Below are 19,686 nucleotides of genomic sequence, written 5' to 3'. Positions count from 1 at the left end.
AGCACTTTATCCTGTATACTACTTCGCGTATACGCGGTCGATTTCGGCTACTAATTCTTGATAGCTATAGTAGCTACCTTATACCCCTATTCGACCGAATATGCGCAGAAAACGATATTATACTACTTTATATACCTTCTTATTTATTATATCTACTACAACTACTAGATATTAGCTGCTTTGCTCTATTAAAGAGGGTATACGGCCGTTTTGTTAGCGATCTTGCGCGCCGAGGATATAACTATATCGATAAACACGATTTCTTAGTAGACTACTAATAGGCGCGGCCAGAAGCCTTCTAACCAGTCACTATACAAAATAGCTTCGTAGCTAGTAGCCTAGTACCAGTAGATACAGAGAGAGTACTTAATAAGCTTAATATCTCTCTACGTACTCCGTCACCACTAAGTAGCCGGCTAAACAGCAGATCTAGCGAATTCGTGCTAGAAACTCCTAAGACCGTAGCTTAGCTATATAAGCAAACTAGTATAATAAGGCGTCTACTAGATCGGCGGTCAAAAACCCCTCTAAGCCTATTACAAATAGTGGTAGATCGGGTTATTAAGGGCCACTACCTAACGCTACACTCTCTTGTATTGCTTATGCAGGATAATACGAATTTGCGCATAGCCAATAAGAAGATCATCAAGAAAGGCACTCGATCAACTAAGCACCTACCCTGCGAAGAGGGTTTGACCATTGAAGAGGCCCTACAGCTAGCTGCGCAGCTAGATTTACCGGTAGAAGAAGATGTGGTAGAATCGCATACAGAGATTGAATTACCTAGTCAGCCAACTATCCTAGTAGCTAGGGCTCCGCCTAGGTGTAGTGGGTGTAGGGAGATTAGCCACAAGATCAATACATGTAAAAATCGTATATTTAGTTAATTTAATAGGTGTTGGTTAGGATAACCGGTTTGAATTATTCTAAATGTGGTAGGGTGGCCCGGTCGGCCGTGTGGCTCGGTCGGCCGTGAATCACGTTACGACTATAGATAGCCTGAAGCTTCAGGCGACCGTTGTGTCGAAACGCTTAAATTCTTCCTTTTGAGGAATAATTTCAGAGATTAGATAGTAGCAGGCTATATTGAGTGTGTTTTGTCGGATTAGACGTATTCCCCTTCTGTGAACTGAATGGTAAGTCAACGACGACATCATGTTGGCTAAGAGAGAGGTCTTGCCAACATTAAGTCGCGAGTTTCAACAAAGTATTTAGGCCTGCAAACATTGTTATGAGTCCTGCGTATCTTTTCGTATTTAGGAAGAGCCCATTTTATCTCCAGCCTAAAATAAAGCATTGAGCGCAACATTGAGTAAATAGAGCACGACAATACAACCATTTGGACGACATTGATAGTGGCAATGTCAAAGAATGATTGTATAGCACTCGACGAATTTGCTACGAACCTCACGATCTTGGACTAATGCAAAACCAATACTGGAGTACGGCGCTACAGAGAACGACAGAAACCGAACATATCAGGATTAATGGATAGGTGTTAGCAACTCTTGTTTTCTTGCTGATCTATTCTTTGTATATTTGGTTGTGGGAGGCAATTAATCGCACTTGATGCCGTGATATTATCAACAAGCACAGAGTCTTATGTTATCTCCCAATAAACTTGTCAGACTTAAGTGGCTTCATTAAAGAGACAATCGTGATGGAGATTGAGTTCGATGGTGAGTGCTTGTTATGGTTGTGATTGACACAGTACGCAAATTGCTGCAAGGGCCAAAGGGCGTTCAAGTTTGAAGATTAGGCCAAAAAAAAAAGAAAGTCAAATGCAAAAAGGCGTCGGTGGGTAGAATGAAAAGAATTTCATATACGAGAACGTGACCTCCTGGATGAATGCCCCGAGTTCGCCAGATCCGAAATAATCCTCGGCCCAAGTTGCTAACACTGTTAAATTTGTTTTTCTTAAAGTAGTTTCTCCTCCCTCTCCTCCCTCACCTCCCTTTCCTCCCTCTTTATCTTCAACCTCTTGATCCACTCCACGGTGTACTCATCCGGGTCCCAAATGAGACGCCATGTGTTCCTGTCTCTGCGCTTCGCACTCACACACTCCTCCATAAGTTCCTTCTCTCCGGGCTCCAAAACGTGGTCTCTCCCGCCAGAATCTGACACCGGAAAACTCCATATTGGTTGTCTTGAATCCAGCTTAGTAGAACTCATTAGATTCGATAGTAGTTGAGATTCCATATTTGAGGATCATGTGTGATTTGAGGCACACTGCCTTCAACTATACTGCTTCAAGGGCTCTTGTTATGGTACCTGGCACGTGACCAGTGAGGACAGGGTAAAACCACAGCGCCCTCGAGAATCCACGTTCACTTTCCTCCAACCTCGCCCTTAGCGACATCTTATTGGGTACAGGCGCGCAATGGCACCGGATGGCGATCTGGCAGATCTCTTGGCCAAGGTGCTCCCCACCGGCGCCGAACTAACTGTTCGCCATGTTTCCTCAACTCCAGCCCCTTCGGCCGCTCTCTTTGCGGCTGCGCCCGGCCAGGATCCGGAGTCAACGTTCTGCGAAAATCATTTCCTTTCAGTCTCAATTAATTCCTCTGAGCATGATGGAGCAGAGATCATCGTATTCGGAATGGAGGTGCTGGTTTACAACACGGCCCACCTAACAACCGTCTTTGTTTCAAAGGCCGACTCCACCGGGTTTCTACACCTCTTGAAACTACCACAGAAAGTTTCTGTTCTGAGACTCGTCTCAAATACCTTTCTATCCTATCTAGCACGATCTCATCAGCGTCCAGGAGTTCGCCTGGTAGTGTCCTTGTTTGCTCGTGCCCAGGACCAGTACCTTTTCCCTGGCAGCATCGAAAATGCTGAGAAGCATGTCCTGGATGATCGAGGCCTGATCAAGTGGTGGTGTCGCGCAGTTGACCCTATTCTCCGCGACAACGAGTCTGAATCGGTTTCGAAAGACTTGACAACGCGCCCAATGGTCGAAGCAGCTAAGGCATCCGCCACCGCGTACCTAATCGTACCCGGATGCGACCGCTTCGAGACACGTAACTTTTTCCCTCCATCTGCCAAATCCGATCCTCACGATCGGCCACGATGGCTTGCCAGCTATCCTCTTCAGCAAATGTGTCGCGATCCATCAGCGTCACCGCGCTGTCTTGTACCCCGGCTCCCGGATGATCCTAAGACACGATTCCTGATAGATCTTGACGATGAGCTTCCCGAGCCTGTGGAGGGGAAGAATTCCCCTAGTACTGGTCAGTGGAAGAGCGTCAAATCCCTCGATCAGTTTTGGGAGATGATGTCTTTCCGTCAGGAGTGCTCTGCTGGTCGGCTTGTCGGGTTCTTATGGCTTATTATCAATCCGCCAGGCCTGATGAACTCTACGACTATGGCTAGCCAAACTGGTAGCATATCCAGTGCGATCCCGGCTCCTTCTGGAGAGAAAGGCTTCGAAACGTCGTGTTCGGAGGACCAGTCACAGCAGAATGCTAGCAAGTCGAAAACGGAAGAGTCTGCAGCTGAAGCAAGGGCGGACGTTCAACCCGGCGAGACCACTGAGCCCCAATCTAAGCCAGCGAGCTCTTTGGAACACCCACTAGTCGTATCGTCGGCAGAGCTTCAATCAGCGAACACGGTTCCATTTTCCTGGCCAGAAGCCGGGCGCGGAGATGTGGTGCTTAGTGAAGCAGACTACAAGAAGATGATGGACGGAGTACTAGACCATTTCTACGATGCAGATGAGATAGTGGCCAGCACCAAGTCTTACATCGATCAAGTCGCCACCCTAGCGGATCAATTGACCTGGGGTAAACGAGTGACGGGTATCCGCAACCCACAGGACACAATCAACCAAGACGTCGCAACAAACAATCTTCTTGGTAGCGGACTGATTCGCAAACGAAAGAAACCTGCGATCGAGGAAGGAAAGAAGGATTCCAATGAGGCTATTATAGCACAACCAAGCGGGTCAGGGGATTCCGAGTCAACCACGTCGCAGCCAACTGCTGTTAATGTGCTGAGTGCAGGCTTAGTTCGGAAAAAGAAGAAGACATGAGGCATATGATTAATTCTCTCTTCTTGATCGCTCTGGGGGTTCGGTGTTTGGGGAGGAGTTACTCATTTCAATATCAAAAACGAAATAGGCGGAAATTTTACCACGAATACAGCATCTTTTCCAGCAGTCTTTCCCATGGGGTATGTTTTTCCAATCGACATAATCCATGTTAGGTGCATGAATGAGGATCTAAGTGGCCGTGGGTACGATCCAATAAGAACGCCTGGAAGTGTGACAACTCATCTGGGGCGCTTATAAGGGGCTCAGCTTTGGGGGCGGCTCTCGCATCTGCGCCCTTTCCCACACTGTCCTTCTTGTGGATTTCATTCGTCGCAAGCTTTCCGCAGCCAGTGCTGTGGATATACAGCTCTTGCCATGGGGGACCCGTTCTCCGTGGCAGGCAGTGCCGTTGGAGTGATATCCCTAGGTCTCAAAAGTCTGCCAAGGTCTAGCATTGTACATCAACAGATACAAATCTGCGGACAAAGAGATTCGCAACTTCGAGTGCAAGGTCGAAGGTCTAGAGGTGTTTTTGCCGTACTTCTGGTGGCTTTCTCTCCGTCGTCACGCTTGAGCCGGGTTATCCACAATTCGTTCCGTATCAAAAAAACGACGAGTATTCAAGCGCAATACAGGACGTTTAACATATTCTTGCGATATTCACTTTGTGTTTCTATGCACATTACTACGGGGGCAGGTGGCTTCGCGATCAGCCCAAATCTAACCTCCGGGCAGTCGTTAGGGACTCACCTGCATTCCGCTTGGTAAAGACGCCAACGAATCCTCAGAGTACGAGGCCGGTGGGCCTGAAGTGCTCAGAGATCTTCGTATGAAGTTTCCCTTCCTTTTCAGGGAGGTAAAGCATCCCCAACCCATGTATATCTTGGAGGCCAAACTGTTTTTCATGTGAGTACTTACCTCAGGGGGCACATTGACCATGCCTAAACCCCAGAAAAAGTGTCCCATGCTCTTCATCACCACTGCATCTTATTCTAAAAATCAGGCGTGTCATCAAGCCGCTCATCAACTTCTTGCTCAGTTGTCATCCGCAAAGATCCTGCCAACCAGTGTTGACGATGATGGAATGACTGTTGCCGACACATTGTTGCATGAGCTTTCTGCTAATGTTGGAGGACGTTCCGCCAACCGAAGAACAAATAAATCGAGTGCGTGATCTTGGGGTAATTCTCGATGGAGTGGAAAAATACTCGTCTCCAAACGAAGTGGACGAGGAAGAGTGGGAATCGGATGCTGAATCAAGCTGAGTTACTGGTAGCTCAGCTTGATTGGAATCATACTCGTTACACTTCTTATCCGGCATTTTGAGATAGTCCACTAAACAATACTATGTCTCCAATGTTCTACCTCGTATTCGTATGCTCACAAAGTAGACTCGCGGATCTAAGCTGGCTAGCTATAAAGACTCCATACTTAGGATGTAACATGGAATTAAGCGAATTGTCCATTGGGGTGTTACTGGGTGACATATAACTACATCTGTAAATAATCGAGCGCATACACTCACAAAATAGGCTGAGGAAAATGCACAGACAAGCGACTAATACACGTCGTGGCGGTACCCCTAGATGGACAACCCGCGACTTCCGAACTGCGCTGCGAAATTGGCGATGCCCTCGACTCCACTCTCGATTGTCCTCCACCTTTTCTCCATAACCACCACCAACTACTCAATTCCTTCCTCTCCTGCTCCTCCTCCTCCCACCTCGAGGACTCCTCCCACCCTAGAATGTCCTCTTCGCCTATCGACATCCTTCTGCTCTCCCTCCGAGTCTCATGCTAGAGCCGGCCTCGTACCTCCTGGAACTGCCCATCGGCGATGGCGCAATGCCCGTGTCCGTTGCGGCGGGCTGGGTTGGTTTAATCTGGTATATCACTGTGCTGGTTGTCTGTGCCTTGGGATATTTTCAGATGTAAGGGAATCTCCAGGGGAATCGTGAAGTGTTCCTGGTCTTGTCTTGTTCTTGCCCCGCGTGCTCACGCCCGCGGGGACACACTAGTCTTGAAACGATGGGGTTTGTGGCTGTAACTAACAAGTGGATTTCTTGGTATCCAGTTGGCGATATTTCTTGCGACGACCCCGACGCTCGGCATTGGCCGAGAACACTGACGCGCCTCATGTCACGGCGATTCGACCGGTGAAGGGTCTCGAGCCACATCTGTACGACTGCCTTGCGGCCACCTTTCGCCAGGACTATCCGCGTGACAAGCTCACCGTCTGTCTCTGCGTGGCCACGCGCGATGACCCAGCCTACCCGACCCTTTGCAAGCTCCTTGCCGATTTTCCAGATGTCGATGCGCGTGTTTATGTCGAAGAGGCGGACCCATTGTTGCAAGGCAGCGGCCCTGACGCCTACGCGCTTGGGCCTAATCCAAAAATTCGGAATATGAGCCGTGCGTACCGTGAAGCGAAAGGCGATATCATTTGGATCATCGATTGCAATGTCTGGGTAGGAAAGGGTGTCTGTGGTCGCATGGTGGACCGACTTTGCGGAACAGGGGCTACTTCAAGCAAGAAATTCAAGTTTGTACACCATCTGCCTGTCGCAGTGGACGTTACGGGCGAGAACAACTTGGGTGGAGAGCGACAAACGTTGTTAGATGCCCGTCCAAATGCCACTGTACCGAGGGCTGCAGACCTGTCTTTGACGTCGAGGCGACCAGAAGATGGGTTCACGAGCGCCATTGAAACGGGTGGTGGTCGTCTGGAGGAGCTGTTCCTTTCTTCGTCGCACGCTAAAATGTACACGGCAATTAACACGGTCCTCATTGCCCCGTGCATCGTAGGCAAGTCTAACATGTTCCGTCGCTCACACCTGGACTACCTCACTGCTCCGGCCCCAGGAGATCGCAACCATCGACGCCCTGGCGTTGACTACTTCTCGGACAACATCTGCGAGGACCATCTGATAGGTGACTTGCTTTGGCGCAAGAAGATCCGGGAAGAGAAGGAACTCGGCGAGCGTTGGGGCAAACATGCCATGGTATTTGGGGACCTAGCAATCCAACCCGTGGCTAACATGAGTATAAGAGGATACATTGCTAGACGAGTGCGATGGCTCCGGGTCCGCAAATTCACTGTGCTCCTTGCAACCCTCGTCGAGCCCGGCACAGAGTCTTTTGTCTGCTCAATCTACGGCGCCTGGGGCATCACGACCGCGCTGGCCCCTTACCTCGAGCAGAAGGGATACTCTTTTGCGACCGGCCTCGCTACCTGGACCTCATTCTTCGCAATCTTTGCGCTGAGCATAGCAGTCTGGATCCTTGTTGACTGGACCCTATACATCAAGCTGCACTCCGCAAAGTCTATCGAGCTAGACGAGGATACCCCGGTCTTTGCACGGCCTAATCGCCAACCTTCTCAAGCCACGCGTCGACCATTCCTGCAGTGGTTCGCCGCCTGGCTGGGCCGCGAACTCCTGGCATTGCCTATCTGGATCATAGCTGTCTATGGTGGCGTCACGGTTGTCTGGCGAGATCGGCGATTCAAGGTTGGATTTGACGCCAAGGTTCGCGAGATTGACTCGGAGAGTGCGGCGCCATCGGAGGGCTCATACTCTACTGGGTCTGTTGTAGACTGGTTTCCTGTGTCACCGCAAAGCAACGGTGGAGTGACAGGGAAAGTCCGTCGTGACTGATGAGTTGCATTTACATCTGTACAAAAATCCATCCACGAACTGTATATTATCGTGAAACTATAGATAGTGCTCTTCATATATATCCATCCTGAGTCTAAGATTTACCTTACATCAGAAGATCGCTCTTGCCTACCTCTCCCTGAGGAGGACCCTGAGATCTCATACTCGTTAAAACATAGAAAGAAGCATGCGTTGCGTCTATTGAACCAAACTTCTTATGCCTTTCATATCCATAACGAACATCAACATGACAAAAGTCATCCTTCAAACCAGCGAAATTACGCCGACTTCTCCCCGTCCGTAGCACTGCTCTCCAAACCAGCCGCCTTCTCCGAACTCAACAGCCACTCAACAACCTGTCTGCCAGCAGACATCTCCCCAACATCAGCCTTCTGCTGACCGTCACCCTCTTGCTCGTCCTCGCCAATAGTCATCTCAATCTCCTGCGGCTCCTCAGCATTCTCATCGCCATCGCCCTCTTCCTCCGCGGCAGCTGACCAAGCCGCCCGCTCAGCCAGAAAGACTGCATCATGACCCGCGTCATTCTTGATAGCGACGTCTGCGCCAGCCTCAACGAGGGCCTTCACACATTCTAGGTGCGTGTTTAGCGCGGCCCAGTGCAGGGGCGTGTTGCCGGAGTTGTTGCGGTGGTTGATGAATGCGGTGTGCTGGGCTGCATCCAGCGTAGACAGTTTTTGGAGGAGTGTGTTAAGGATTTCTGATCTCATCAGTATAAATATTCATCAAGGAGGGGGGATGTTGGAGAGGACGGTAGGGTGACGGCACATACCGCTATTTCCATTCGCGGCGGGGAAGTGCAGCACGCAGGAACCTGTGCCTCCTTCGCTCTCATCTTCCATGTCAATGGCAGAGGCGACGATGTGCGACTCTGGACAGCTATGCTGTGAGGCTAGAGTGGTGATGTCGGTGTTCAGGGCCTCGAGATCACCAGCGCGGGCATCGTAGATGAGGTCGTCGATGGCCTCGAATGAAAGCGCGACTGGTACTGTCGGCTTGGGCTTTGGCGTGGAGGCAGACATGTTGTGTGCTTTTAGTCTGATAAAATGGAGTCTCAACGATGTCGTCTGGTTGTGTTGCAACTCCCACTCTCAAATGTGGGTTTTCCTGGGTTGGATAGTGTCCAGGTGGAGAATTTTTTTTTGGCTTGCAGAGAATTTGATTTTTCCTGGCGAGTAAGTTAGCAAGAGTATATTGGACCGATATAAGTGTCAAAATGTATCATCTGAACAATCAGTTCATCAAATCTTTCACAAAGCTCCAGCATGGGTCTTTATTCTTCATGTGGCCCAAGCATCCCAGGATTTGCATGAGCACTGATAAGGCACTGATCAAAGAGGCGCTTTTCAGTCCACCAAGGCAATGTAGGATTCAGACCTCAGGGTCATAGAACAGATGCAGATACGGGCCATACACAGGGAATAGGCTAGTTCTTACCTCTGTGTTAGGTCTTTAACGTTTAGAATATGGCGATAGCAAAAGTTACTGATCCGAAAGAAACTTTGATATCGCAGGTCACATGACTTATGGTGGGGTTTGATAGAATCAGTAGGACTTACTTCTACGGAGAATTGAAGTGCAGGAGGTTAGGAGATATGTTCCAAAGCAAAACAGTGGCCTTAATACACAAGTTCAATGACTCGTTCCATCGCCTGTATATCATACAATGCAGTTCGCAAACGCTTGTCAAGCCCAGCACAGCAAAACTGCCCACTTCTATGCACATGAAACAACCCAGAAACAGAAACAACCATGAACGCCCCAATAATTCCCACGCCCGGTGTGTGGGTGGTATCTCAAAGTCCCAATATGCAAATGGCATCCTGTTATGCGACAACATCGAGTGAGAACAAGCTAGTCTGTAGATCACACCAGCTCGTCTTCACCCGATTCTAGCTTTCAGCTTCCGTTCCCAATTAATCCCGCAACCACGCCCTTCGCTTCTCCTCTTTCTTTTCCCGGCGCTTCTCCTTGAACATCTTCAGCTCCTGCTTGCTGAGCTTCTTTGCGCTCCGCTCGGCCTTGAGACTCCGGCCATCGTGGCTGTTGGCGGCAGCATCAACGCCAAAGAAAGCATTCATCTGCCGCCGAGACTTGTTCTCGTCATTGTGATTCTCTGGGTTGATAGAAGCCGCCTGCCAACGGCCAGTAAACCGGTTGAATGTACCTGCGGCGGTATATGCGGCTGATGGATCGACTCCGGGTCCAGTCTTTTGCGGTTGTTCCTCATACTGTTGCGCATAGGGAGCGGTCGGGTCGTAGTCGCCATGGATTGCAGGATTGTACCCTCCTAGTACAGGTTCTTTTTCTCTCCGGGGGTTCTGGGATAGCGGGTGCGTTGGCACTTTCCGTGCCTGGGGCTGGGGCGTGGGGTACGCGGGGGTTCTCCCACTGGGAGGCTCCGGTGAACCGGTTGTAGAAGTAGAATGCCTGGGCGTTGGCATCCCATACGGGCTCCCATCCATCATCCTCTGCTGGGCCAGGCGGTGCCTCGTCGGGAAGTGGCGGAGGGACCTCGTCGGGTAATGGTGGCGCGGAGTTTGTGTCATCGGGTTTGTCGTCGGTTTCCTGGCTCTCCAGCTGTGCTTCTTTTCCTTCGTGCGGATCCTCTAGCTGTGTTTCTTCGGGTGTATCTGCTGTCTCCCTTCCAAGCTCAAGCTTCTCCTCTGGATCAGCCTGAGACGAGCCTGGCTCAGATGGAGTGCCAAGGCGTTCCTCCACAGGGGACACCAAGGCGCGTGGCTGGTCAGACATCCTGTCAATTAGCACTGCTTCCCCTGTGACAAACTAGGGATCGATGAGAGCGCGAAATCATCGGCGCATGAGAGTCGAGGTAGGAGAGAATCTGGCAACTCACGAAGCTTGCGACAGGTCAAACTCACCGCCTATGCCTAAAGCGGCCTAGCGTGTATTTAGTGATATCATGTGTATCCGAGCCGAAGACTTGAGAAATACACGAGCATAGACTGAAAGGGAGCCCGACATTGTTGGATGTGCAGTTATTTTGGTTGATGTCTACTCTACGACGTATCAGAGTGTACTCGGTCTATGCAGTCATGCCGTGAAATGCGAGTATCTCATTTCCCACTGAATCGCTCGCTTGAATACCAACCACGCTATTCCATCTGCCGGATTCCCAGAACTTCACATTGGTTTCTTGAATTGAGAGATGTTAAATGTATCAAACGGTGTATTGGCTGCATTTGATGGTATATATACTGTTTTCTAAAGTTTGAGTGAAATATCTTCATTCCCTGTTCGCTATATTCTAGACGGTAGCTGTCCGCACCAATATACCTAAGAGAGCAGTCTACCGAGTACAAGCTACCGCAAAAGACGAAGGTCCTTCTTTTCGCGAAGTCGCATGTTAAATCTAAGTTCTCGAGTGCTGTAATACGGAGTTGGCGCAGAACCACGAACAAAGCCACCAAACCAACAAACTCATTTTACAGAATCCATACGAACAAATTGGATTGGAAAACAACCTGAAGCTAGGGTTACATATGTACTTGAAACTTATCATCACCTCTGAGGTAGCAGCTAATACACACCTGAATTTCTGATTTGCAACGAGAAGACCTAATTATCGTTATCATGGGTGTTTGTGCGAGGTCTCGTGACGCTTCAGGGCAAAAGAAAGAAGCTCACTTGTTTCAATTTTGTCCTGGTCAAATATACCGAGGCAGTTTATATAGGATAGCTATCACTTTTAATATGAAAACGTGAGTCCCAGATGTACATCAAAAACAGACGCATGGTGGTTATGAGGATTGCCGCCGACGGAACCACCCCGGCTGGCCAGATTCGCACCAAAATTCCGCAATTGTCATTCATATTATGCGACATCCATAGGCCCAGCTTTGATACGATTATTGCTAACCCCACATTCGGGATTTTTCTCCCGGTAATAAAGCCACTTGTGGTAGGGTAGATCTAACTCGAAACTCACGACGACCATCAACCGAGCTAAATTACCGAGTGAATATTCCGAGACAAGTCCAAACTTTATCAACACCGTTGCTCCCACGTTGGAATCAAAACTCCCACGTTGGAATCAAAGTCGTTATGGGCAAATTGATTATTTTGATCGCTCAATTCTAACCCGACAACTTGCACCACCGTTAAAGTTCCGCTATTTATTTACAATGTCTTTGTCCTCGAGTTTGGGATCCATCCGGTCGATGCTTCCAGCAGCCATTGCAAATGCCAGCCCAGCCGTTATTCTAGCTGCGGGCTTTACTTTAGCTGTCAGTTGTACCTGACTCTGGTCTTTTTATAGTGTATGCTAAGCACAGCAGCCCCTATGCTCATTCCTCATCTACGTGATCTACAACCTTTATTTTCACCCACTTGCCTCATTTCCTGGCCCGAGGTTGAATGCATCAACGCCATTCCCTCTGTATCGAGCAATCTTGTGTGGGAACTTGCCTATGTACACAGAAAGATTGCATGCCAGATACGGCGAGGCTGTACGTATCGCTCCAGGCGAAGTAACCTTTATCAATCCGGATGCATGGAAAGACGTCTACGCCATTCGCCCGGGTAAAGCGCAGAAGCCCAAAGACCAGCGCCATGTTTCAGTGGGGCCAAATCATATTCCCAGCATCTTAAGAACAGATGATCAGACGCATGCGAGATACCGGCGATCCCTCTCGCACGGCTTCTCAGAGTCCAGTCTTCAGAAACAGGAAGTTATAGTTAAGGGCTACATCGACATGTTGATCCAGCGATTGCAAGAACTCTGCAAACCCGGAAGTACGGTTGTCGATATGACAAATTGGTACAACTACACAACTTTCGACATCATTGGCGATCTTGCCTTTGGTGAATCCTTCGGCTGTCTCGAGAATTCCAAGTATCACTTCTGGGTCTCCGTCATCTTTAGCCACTTCCGAACCGCAGCATGGGCTAACATCATGCGCCGTGTGCCCTTCGGCCAATATCTGATGAAATGGATCGTTCCGACGAAAGTGCAAGCGGAGAAAACGGCACAGAATAAGATGACTCACGAAAAGGTTCGAGCCCGTATCAATTCTGGAGACAATGGCCGACCCGACTTCTTGAGCAACGTTCTCAAGCAGCCTGCCGAAAAGGGCATGAGTGAGGATGAGCTGGTTTCAAATTCTTACGTGCTAATCATCGCTGGTTCGGAGACCACCGCTACATTGCTTTCCGGTGTGACGTACTATATCCTTACCGTACCTGGAGTCATGGACAAGTTGAAAGCAGAGATTCGAGGAGCTTTCGCGGCAGAAGCGGAGATTACCTGGTCGGCGGTTAACCAGCTTCCCTATACTCTAGCCGTCTTGAATGAGGGCTTGCGGATGTATCCACCTGTCCCTTTTGGCTTCCCGCGCATGGTTGAGGGCCTGGGCGATTTTGTTTGCGGTAGATGGATCCCTGGAGGAGTCAGTCAACGCCCACACTCACTCAATTGTTCTGTTCTGACGAGAGTTTCTAACGATCAATGCTACAGACATCTATTGGGGTACCTATTCTAGCCGCTAACCGGTCTGACACCAACTTCCACAAGTCTAAGGAATTCATTCCCGAAAGATTTATGGGAGATCCCGAATTTGAGTCCGATAAGAGGAATGCAGTGCAACCATTTAGTGTCGGCCCGCGCAACTGCTTAGGGCGAAAGTAAGTTGACTGCGCGCATTTTGGTTCCAAAGAATATCCGTTGTATGATTGTCATTGGCTAATGTTTAATAGCTTGGCATATGCAGAAATGCGATTGATTCTGGCTCGTATGATCTGGAACTTCGACATGGAGATTGCGCCCGATTCCTGGAATTGGATAAATCAAAAGGCGTATGTCGTGTGGGAGAAACCCGCTCTGAATGTAAGATTAGCACCGGTAGCACGTGTTTAAGTGGATGGTGGCCTTATGATTATATATGAGCTTAATCCAAATTGTCTTGTGGCCATGAGGGCAGACCATATAGGACCTCAGAAGACGTAGGACAGTCGTAATAGAAGTGACTAGCCAGATCTACTGCCAATGGAGCATGGGCTAATCCTACAATTTTTTCTTTGCATCCCTGTCGCTATAGACACTGTCTATGTAAATCCAAATCCCAATATTGGAATCCATACGCATCCAATTTACTAAATTACCTACTTTATTCACATTGGCTCGTATGATCATTGACCAGCTGGCTAAGAGCCGAGATCCGATCTTGTCTGTTGCCGTCGGGGCCTGTGCGGCCGCCATGGCAACCTGCGAGAACCTGGAAGGCTCATTAAACCTATCCCTTTGAGGCATTAAACGTCTCTTTGAGAGTCAACCCTTTTTTGGCTTGTCCCATGGGGTGCTATACCAGATAATCCGTGGTGTCTGGATTGACCGACAGTCCTTTGAAACATTTTTTCGAACCCTTTGTTTACCACTTGCTTCGCCTTCCAGGAACGCCCTCAATAAACCTTGAGCCTGCCACCCCGCCTCGAAGGAACCGACAATTCTGGATCACCGAGAACTTGGTTAAAAGATCTAAGATGGCCGATACTGCCCCAAAAGTCGCTGCAGAGGAGCGACGCGAGTCCCTCGCTGTCGTCGATCGGAAAGCCGAGGTCCTAGCAAAGCAAATCAAGAAGAGCAAGCATTTCATCGTGTTCACGGGTGCGGGTATCTCTACATCTGCAGGTATTAAGACACTCATCTGGTTTATTCTTTGGATAATTACCGATGACAGGCTATAGGAATTCCTGACTTCCGTGGTCCTGATGGGAACTGGACTCTCCGGGCCCAAGGCAAGCCGCGCACCAAGCATGCGAACACTCTCCAGGCGATTCCAACGTTATCACATATGGCACTGGTAGAGCTACAGAACCGTGGTATTCTGAAACTCCTTGTCAGTCAGAATTGTGATGGGCTTCACCGGCGAAGTGGTATCTTGCCTGTATGTGGCCCCCTTGCTCCCTCGATTCAGCAGGAGCAGCGCCTGGTGCTAACCCCTTTTAAGGAGAGAATTGCCGAATTGCATGGGAATAGCAACCGTGAGGCCTGCAATAATTGCAACAAGGAGTACATTCGAGGTAATCAAATTCACCGCCGTTGGAAAAGATTTAGTCTAATACCCACTCAGATTTCCGTGCCGTCTCAACCTACGAGAACGGTATCCACGACCACCGAACAGGTCGCAAATGTGCCCGTTGTGGCGGGGCTCTAATCGACAGTATCATCAACTTCGGCGAGAATCTCCCAAAGCGAGATTTAGATCTGGCTTATCAACATGCGGAGCTGGCCGATCTCTGCCTCGTGCTAGGCTCCTCCGTGACAGTCACACCAGCCTGCAAGATCCCCACTATAGTCGGAGAGCGCAAAGGCGCGAAACTCGCTGTATGCAATCTACAAAAGACACCAGTTGACGACATCACCGACTATCGAATCTTTACTGAAACAGACATTCTCATGGCCAAGCTTATGGAGAAGCTGACCCTGCCAATTCCGCCCTTCATACTACGACGACGTCTCATAGTCAAGTTTGAAACACAGGAAGAAGATAGGCATAAATTGGAAGTCACCGGGGTTGACAGCGATGGAACACCCGTGACGTTTCTCCAGTCTGTTAGGCTTGAAGGGAGTCGACGTGTTGCTCGCGCGGAGCCATATATAATTCACGTTCGCGACGCGTTGCAGCCCGGCGAGAACTTGACATTGGACCTCGAGTTTATGGGCCACTTCAATGAGCCCAATATCGAGCTTGCTCACCTGTATAATGGCAACGAAGAGGTTCTCTATCTGCTGGAGTATGATCCTCAGACTGGAGAGTGGACAGTAGAAAGAAACGAGACTCCTCAACGCACCGTAGAGTACATAGTCCTGGACCCTTGATGGAAGTGACAGAAACTAGGGAAATCGAGGTGACAGCTTTGCCATACAACCCTAGTTTTGCAACGAACTTGTAATTCCCAAATTCCAATCAGATGACATGACACAACCAATCTCATCATTCGTCCCTGAAGGGTCATGCTGGGCTGACGTCGATGTCTGATGACGGGAGTCGTAAAGTGAGACCACCGAGATATTATCATCATGACTAGGTGGCTGATCAATCCATCGAAATTGGAACACTCGATTCGCTTCAGACAGAAGAGGTTGAGAGATCATTAATTGTGTCGTGTGGCACCCCCTCGGAGAAAGAAGACTGTTTTGTTTACGGTGATGGTCTTGGCCTTGGCCACGCTGCTTCTTTGATTTTGGTGCACGGAAACCGTGGGTTAGCTGCTGTCTGACCCAGGACTCTTTCGCATATATACCTCTAATCGGCCTCTTCTGTACTGTGAGGAAGATCTTGATAACGATAGAAAAGAAGTCATATGACGTGGGCTTGCCACGATCTTATTATGAAGCTCGGAAGTCGGGAGCCATCCCTTTCAGGTCTGCGATAAACTGTGCCAAAAGCTTCTCGAGATCCGTCAAAATGTTCTCTTCATCCCTCCCTGGGCCAGTACAAGGTCATAGGATTCCCCAATACTAAATCGAATGATACTCTTTAAATATGACATGAACCTCGTGTATAAAGCTCCCACGCTCAAGTAGGTACAACACTAAGTCACCACAATCTTCCCCTCCCCTCCCCAGTCCAGAACCCAGTACTCCTATTGTCAAACCTCCGTAGCTCATTCGCCTCAAGCCATTTCATGTCATCTTTACCATCCACAACATCTTCCTCGGCAATACTAGACGAATCAATCCATTTCGGCGAGTTTGGATTCCGCAAAGTTTTCAGCGATATCGGTGTTTGTGGCATCTTGAGCGAGCGTCGTTTGAGTAATCCAGTCATCGATTTTCTGATCCTTGATCTTTTCCCGGAGTCTTGAGCCTGAGTATCACCTCTGCTCTTCTCGCCCCTATTCTTCCGGCATTTTCTTGCCTTTTCTCCACTACTCCGATGGCAGACCTCGTTCTCACCCGTATCGATTGCTTGGTCTAGTTTCTTCGTTGGCGTATCAAATGGTGACTGAATAGTATCCATTTTGAGAACCGGATATTCAGGCATAGACAACGCCCTAATAGCACGACTTGTAGTCGGATCCAATGAATCCATTTCGTCAAAGAGTGTACAAATATTCAAATCCCAGGGTGCCGGTTGCTTCATATGAGCTGGTGATTCGGTCGGGACAACCGGTTCCTGAGATGAATGCTGGACCATGGTGGATGCAGATGCGATGCTCTCGGGAGGGGCAAAGGAGGCCGTGTGGGAGGTTGTTTTGATCAGATCGTTTGAATCATCATCCAGTCGTTGCGGCTGTGCATTTGATAATCTGCGGGAAAGTCGGTTTTCTCGTACATAACGAACCATAGATGCAATGAAGCCCATGATTATGGAGGGTATATTGTGGTGGATGAGTGGATTGAGTCTCGCTCGTGGTGTGAGATGAGGTGGGAGGTGCAGAGTTGATAAACTACGTCTGTGGCAGATCTGGGGCAAGGGGGATGGACTACAGTTGGTCTTACTGGACTGCATCGTAAGCTCATGCATAAGTACCTGAGCTTGGATAGCTGTATGGATTACAGCTACGATCAAGATTATGCTCGATTAGCTGATAAGCTAGTAGCTGCGGTGCAACCGTCGATCATAAAGGCTACAACTAAAGGATGAGGATGCAACGGCTTAAACTACGATAGATTCAATATTATTAAATCTGAAGCTTGATCGGTCATTGAAGGACAGGTGGTCTGGCAATTACATCAGTGACTGTAGCGAATGAGGACTCGATTAAGGATCGTCGCAGCGTATGCGGTGACAAACCCTAAATAACATCGGTTGCCACGGGCAAACTAACTTGTTACTTGGAGATTGCCGTTTGAAAGGTCCCATCGTAAAGCTGAAAGACACCTGCAGATCAAAACAAGTCCAATCGCATGCAGAACCTCATGCATTCTCGAAGGTGATCCCTCAAGGGCGCATGCAAGGACGCCCCGCCCCTTGGAGCTAGCTCCGCGAGCGATTATACCATCATAGCTCATCCGATCCTCCACCAGCTCTCACGGTTCGGTGATCGCATCATAGACCAATACAAGGCAATTGACAAAGTACCATCATTCTGCAACGAGTAACCAAGCCGTGGATGAAGGAATGCCTGAGTCAACCTCGACCGCGTTAATTGTCGCCAAACTCAGAGCTCGAGAATGCAGCTGTGCCTGAGAATGCGGTGCATGGACCACCCAGCCACGGCGGTGCTGCTCAGTCAAGTCGAGGTGATCCCTACAGAAAAGCTGTGTCTTTGTCTATGTCCACTGTGCTGATTTCTCATAACGTTTCTCAGGATCGCTGGTCTGCACCTGGCAATGAGGCGGTGTCTCAAATCACAATCATTTACCTTGGGCGAGAAGGTGATGATATGATACATCGCAGTGTACCGCAGAAGAAGGACAATATGATTCAAAAGCTTGCACATAGCGGTATAATTTCTACTCATGCTCTATTGCATCACTGAATCCAAATTCAAGTCACAAGAAAGAAGAAAGGAAATGGTCGAAAGAAATCATCCCAAATTACAGCTTGGCAGCCGGGGCATCGCTGTACAGACTCCGGGCCCGGTTCATAGATTCCAGAGCCTCCTTTTCAATACGACGGAGGAGCACCTCGCAGGTGGGGATATCATGAATCAAACCAATAACCTGGCCCGCGGTCCAGACCTAGAAGAATTGTCAGATAGGACACAAATAATATCACCCAAGAAGTGACAACTTACACCATAGTCAGGGTCACCGTTCAGGAAGACCTGACGACCACGCTTGCCGCTCACATAAGGTCCAATCTCAGCAAAGTCGCCAGTCGTGCTCTCCTTCTCAATCTTGAGAGCGTCTTGGGTGACCTTGTTAGCGAACAGGCGGGAAGTGTTCTTCCACCGACGCAGCACAAGAGCGGTATCCGTCTCCTGCGCCTTAACGATAGTCTCCTTGATATTTTGGTGGATAGGAGCCTCGACAGTGCTCATGAAGCGAGTACCCATGTTAATACCCTCGGCACCGAGAGCCAGCGCAGCGGCCAGACCGTGGCCATCAGCGAAACCACCGGAAGCAATGAAAGGAACGCCCAGGTCCTGGCGGGCACGGCTCAGAAGAATGAAGTTGGTGATATCGTGCTCGCCGACGTGACCGGCGCACTCGAATCCATCGATGGAGAGGAAATCAACACCCAGCTTGACGGCGGACTTGGCGTGGCGGATGGTGGTGCACTTGTGGAGGATGATGATGCCGGCCTTCTTGAGCTGCTTGATGACGGGGCCTGGATTGTTACCGGCGGTCTCGACGATCTTAATACCCTCGTCGATGATGACCTGGGCGTATGCGCCGTAGTCGGGGGGCACCATGGCGGGGAGGAGGGTCAAGTTGACACCAAAGGGGTACTTGGTCATTTCGCGGCATCGGCGGATTTCCTTGCGCAGGTCTTCGGGGGTGGGTTGGGTGAGGGCAGTGAGCTAGAAAGAGGACGTTAGGTTCTTGACACATTCGAATTTCGTGCTGTAGGAGAGCTGCCACGTACCAAACCCAGACCACCAGCGTTACTGACAGCCGAGGCCAGCTCGGCATATCCCACCCACTGCATACCACCCTGCACGACGGGCACTGTCTATCGTTAGAAGATGATGAAGGGTAGGAATCAGCGATCATGCGCATACCGCGAATGCCCAGCTTGCGGGTCAGGGCTGTGTTGAAAGGCATCGTGAAGATGTAAAGTGACGAATCTGGTATCTAATCGGGCGATGGAGAGGATCGGCGAAGGTCTATAGCTGAAATGCTGGACGCAAAGAGTCTTTCAGAGATAAACAGATCTGCGCAAGACAGATATGCGGAGTATAAGAATGTACGTAGGGAACAGAATCAAAAGAAGTCCGAGGTCTGAACAAAGATGATTAAAAAGCGCCCCCAGAGTCACCCCAGGTAGCCGCGGACCTCTGCTGTGGGGGGGAATGGAGTTGCCGAGGTTCGGTGGCCGGTGGCCTGACGATTAAATGGATTAGTCG

At 49.5% G+C, this 19,686-nt stretch overlaps 8 protein-coding genes across 8 annotated transcripts; 4 read left to right on the top strand and 4 right to left on the bottom strand.

Annotated features, from left to right (window-relative positions):
• Nucleotides 1-2,380: 2,380 nt before the first annotated feature.
• N7458_003440 (H3 histone acetyltransferase RTT109) lies at nt 2,381-4,033 on the top strand (the record flags this gene model as incomplete). Its single annotated transcript, XM_056906823.1, has 1 exon — nt 2,381-4,033. The coding sequence occupies one exon, from the start codon at nt 2,381-2,383 to the stop codon at nt 4,031-4,033; it is 1,653 nt and encodes a 550-aa protein (XP_056770930.1).
• A 1,794-nt stretch (nt 4,034-5,827) lies between these two features.
• On the top strand, nt 5,828-7,689 carry N7458_003439 (putative ceramide glucosyltransferase; the record flags this gene model as incomplete). The annotated part of the gene is made up of 2 exons (XM_056906822.1): nt 5,828-5,964; nt 6,108-7,689. 2 exons carry the CDS (start codon nt 5,828-5,830, stop codon nt 7,687-7,689), a joined length of 1,719 nt encoding a protein of 572 aa, XP_056770929.1.
• A 278-nt stretch (nt 7,690-7,967) lies between these two features.
• N7458_003438 (ankyrin repeat domain-containing protein) lies at nt 7,968-8,729 on the bottom strand (the record flags this gene model as incomplete). The annotated part of the gene is made up of 2 exons (XM_056906821.1): nt 7,968-8,407; nt 8,480-8,729. 2 exons carry the CDS (start codon nt 8,727-8,729, stop codon nt 7,968-7,970), a joined length of 690 nt encoding a protein of 229 aa, XP_056770928.1.
• An 894-nt stretch (nt 8,730-9,623) lies between these two features.
• Nucleotides 9,624-10,461, bottom strand: N7458_003437 (WW domain-containing protein; the record flags this gene model as incomplete). Its single annotated transcript, XM_056906820.1, is given in 2 exon segments — nt 9,624-10,067; nt 10,084-10,461. The coding sequence occupies 2 exon segments, from the start codon at nt 10,459-10,461 to the stop codon at nt 9,624-9,626; spliced, it is 822 nt and encodes a 273-aa protein (XP_056770927.1).
• A 1,391-nt stretch (nt 10,462-11,852) lies between these two features.
• N7458_003436 (cytochrome P450) lies at nt 11,853-13,582 on the top strand (the record flags this gene model as incomplete). The annotated part of the gene is made up of 4 exons (XM_056906819.1): nt 11,853-11,954; nt 12,006-13,115; nt 13,184-13,350; nt 13,423-13,582. The coding sequence occupies 4 exons, from the start codon at nt 11,853-11,855 to the stop codon at nt 13,580-13,582; spliced, it is 1,539 nt and encodes a 512-aa protein (XP_056770926.1).
• Nucleotides 13,583-14,205: 623 nt separating this feature from the next.
• N7458_003435 (uncharacterized protein) lies at nt 14,206-15,544 on the top strand (the record flags this gene model as incomplete). Its single annotated transcript, XM_056906818.1, has 3 exons — nt 14,206-14,335; nt 14,410-14,745; nt 14,796-15,544. 3 exons carry the CDS (start codon nt 14,206-14,208, stop codon nt 15,542-15,544), a joined length of 1,215 nt encoding a protein of 404 aa, XP_056770925.1.
• A 721-nt stretch (nt 15,545-16,265) lies between these two features.
• On the bottom strand, nt 16,266-17,033 carry N7458_003434 (uncharacterized protein; the record flags this gene model as incomplete). The annotated part of the gene is made up of 1 exon (XM_056906817.1): nt 16,266-17,033. The coding sequence occupies one exon, from the start codon at nt 17,031-17,033 to the stop codon at nt 16,266-16,268; it is 768 nt and encodes a 255-aa protein (XP_056770924.1).
• A 1,178-nt stretch (nt 17,034-18,211) lies between these two features.
• Nucleotides 18,212-19,384, bottom strand: N7458_003433 (NAD(P)H-dependent flavin oxidoreductase; the record flags this gene model as incomplete). Its single annotated transcript, XM_056906816.1, has 4 exons — nt 18,212-18,355; nt 18,412-19,140; nt 19,206-19,288; nt 19,342-19,384. 4 exons carry the CDS (start codon nt 19,382-19,384, stop codon nt 18,212-18,214), a joined length of 999 nt encoding a protein of 332 aa, XP_056770923.1.
• Nucleotides 19,385-19,686: the final 302 nt, after the last annotated feature.

Source organism: Penicillium daleae (assembly GCF_028827525.1).
Source record: "Penicillium daleae strain IBT 16125 chromosome Unknown utg000002l_segment0_segment0, whole genome shotgun sequence".
In the NCBI taxonomy this organism is placed as follows: domain Eukaryota; kingdom Fungi; phylum Ascomycota; class Eurotiomycetes; order Eurotiales; family Aspergillaceae; genus Penicillium; species Penicillium daleae.
The sequence above is the reverse complement of the archived record's forward strand: the minus strand, read 5'-3'. Positions and strand labels throughout refer to the sequence as shown.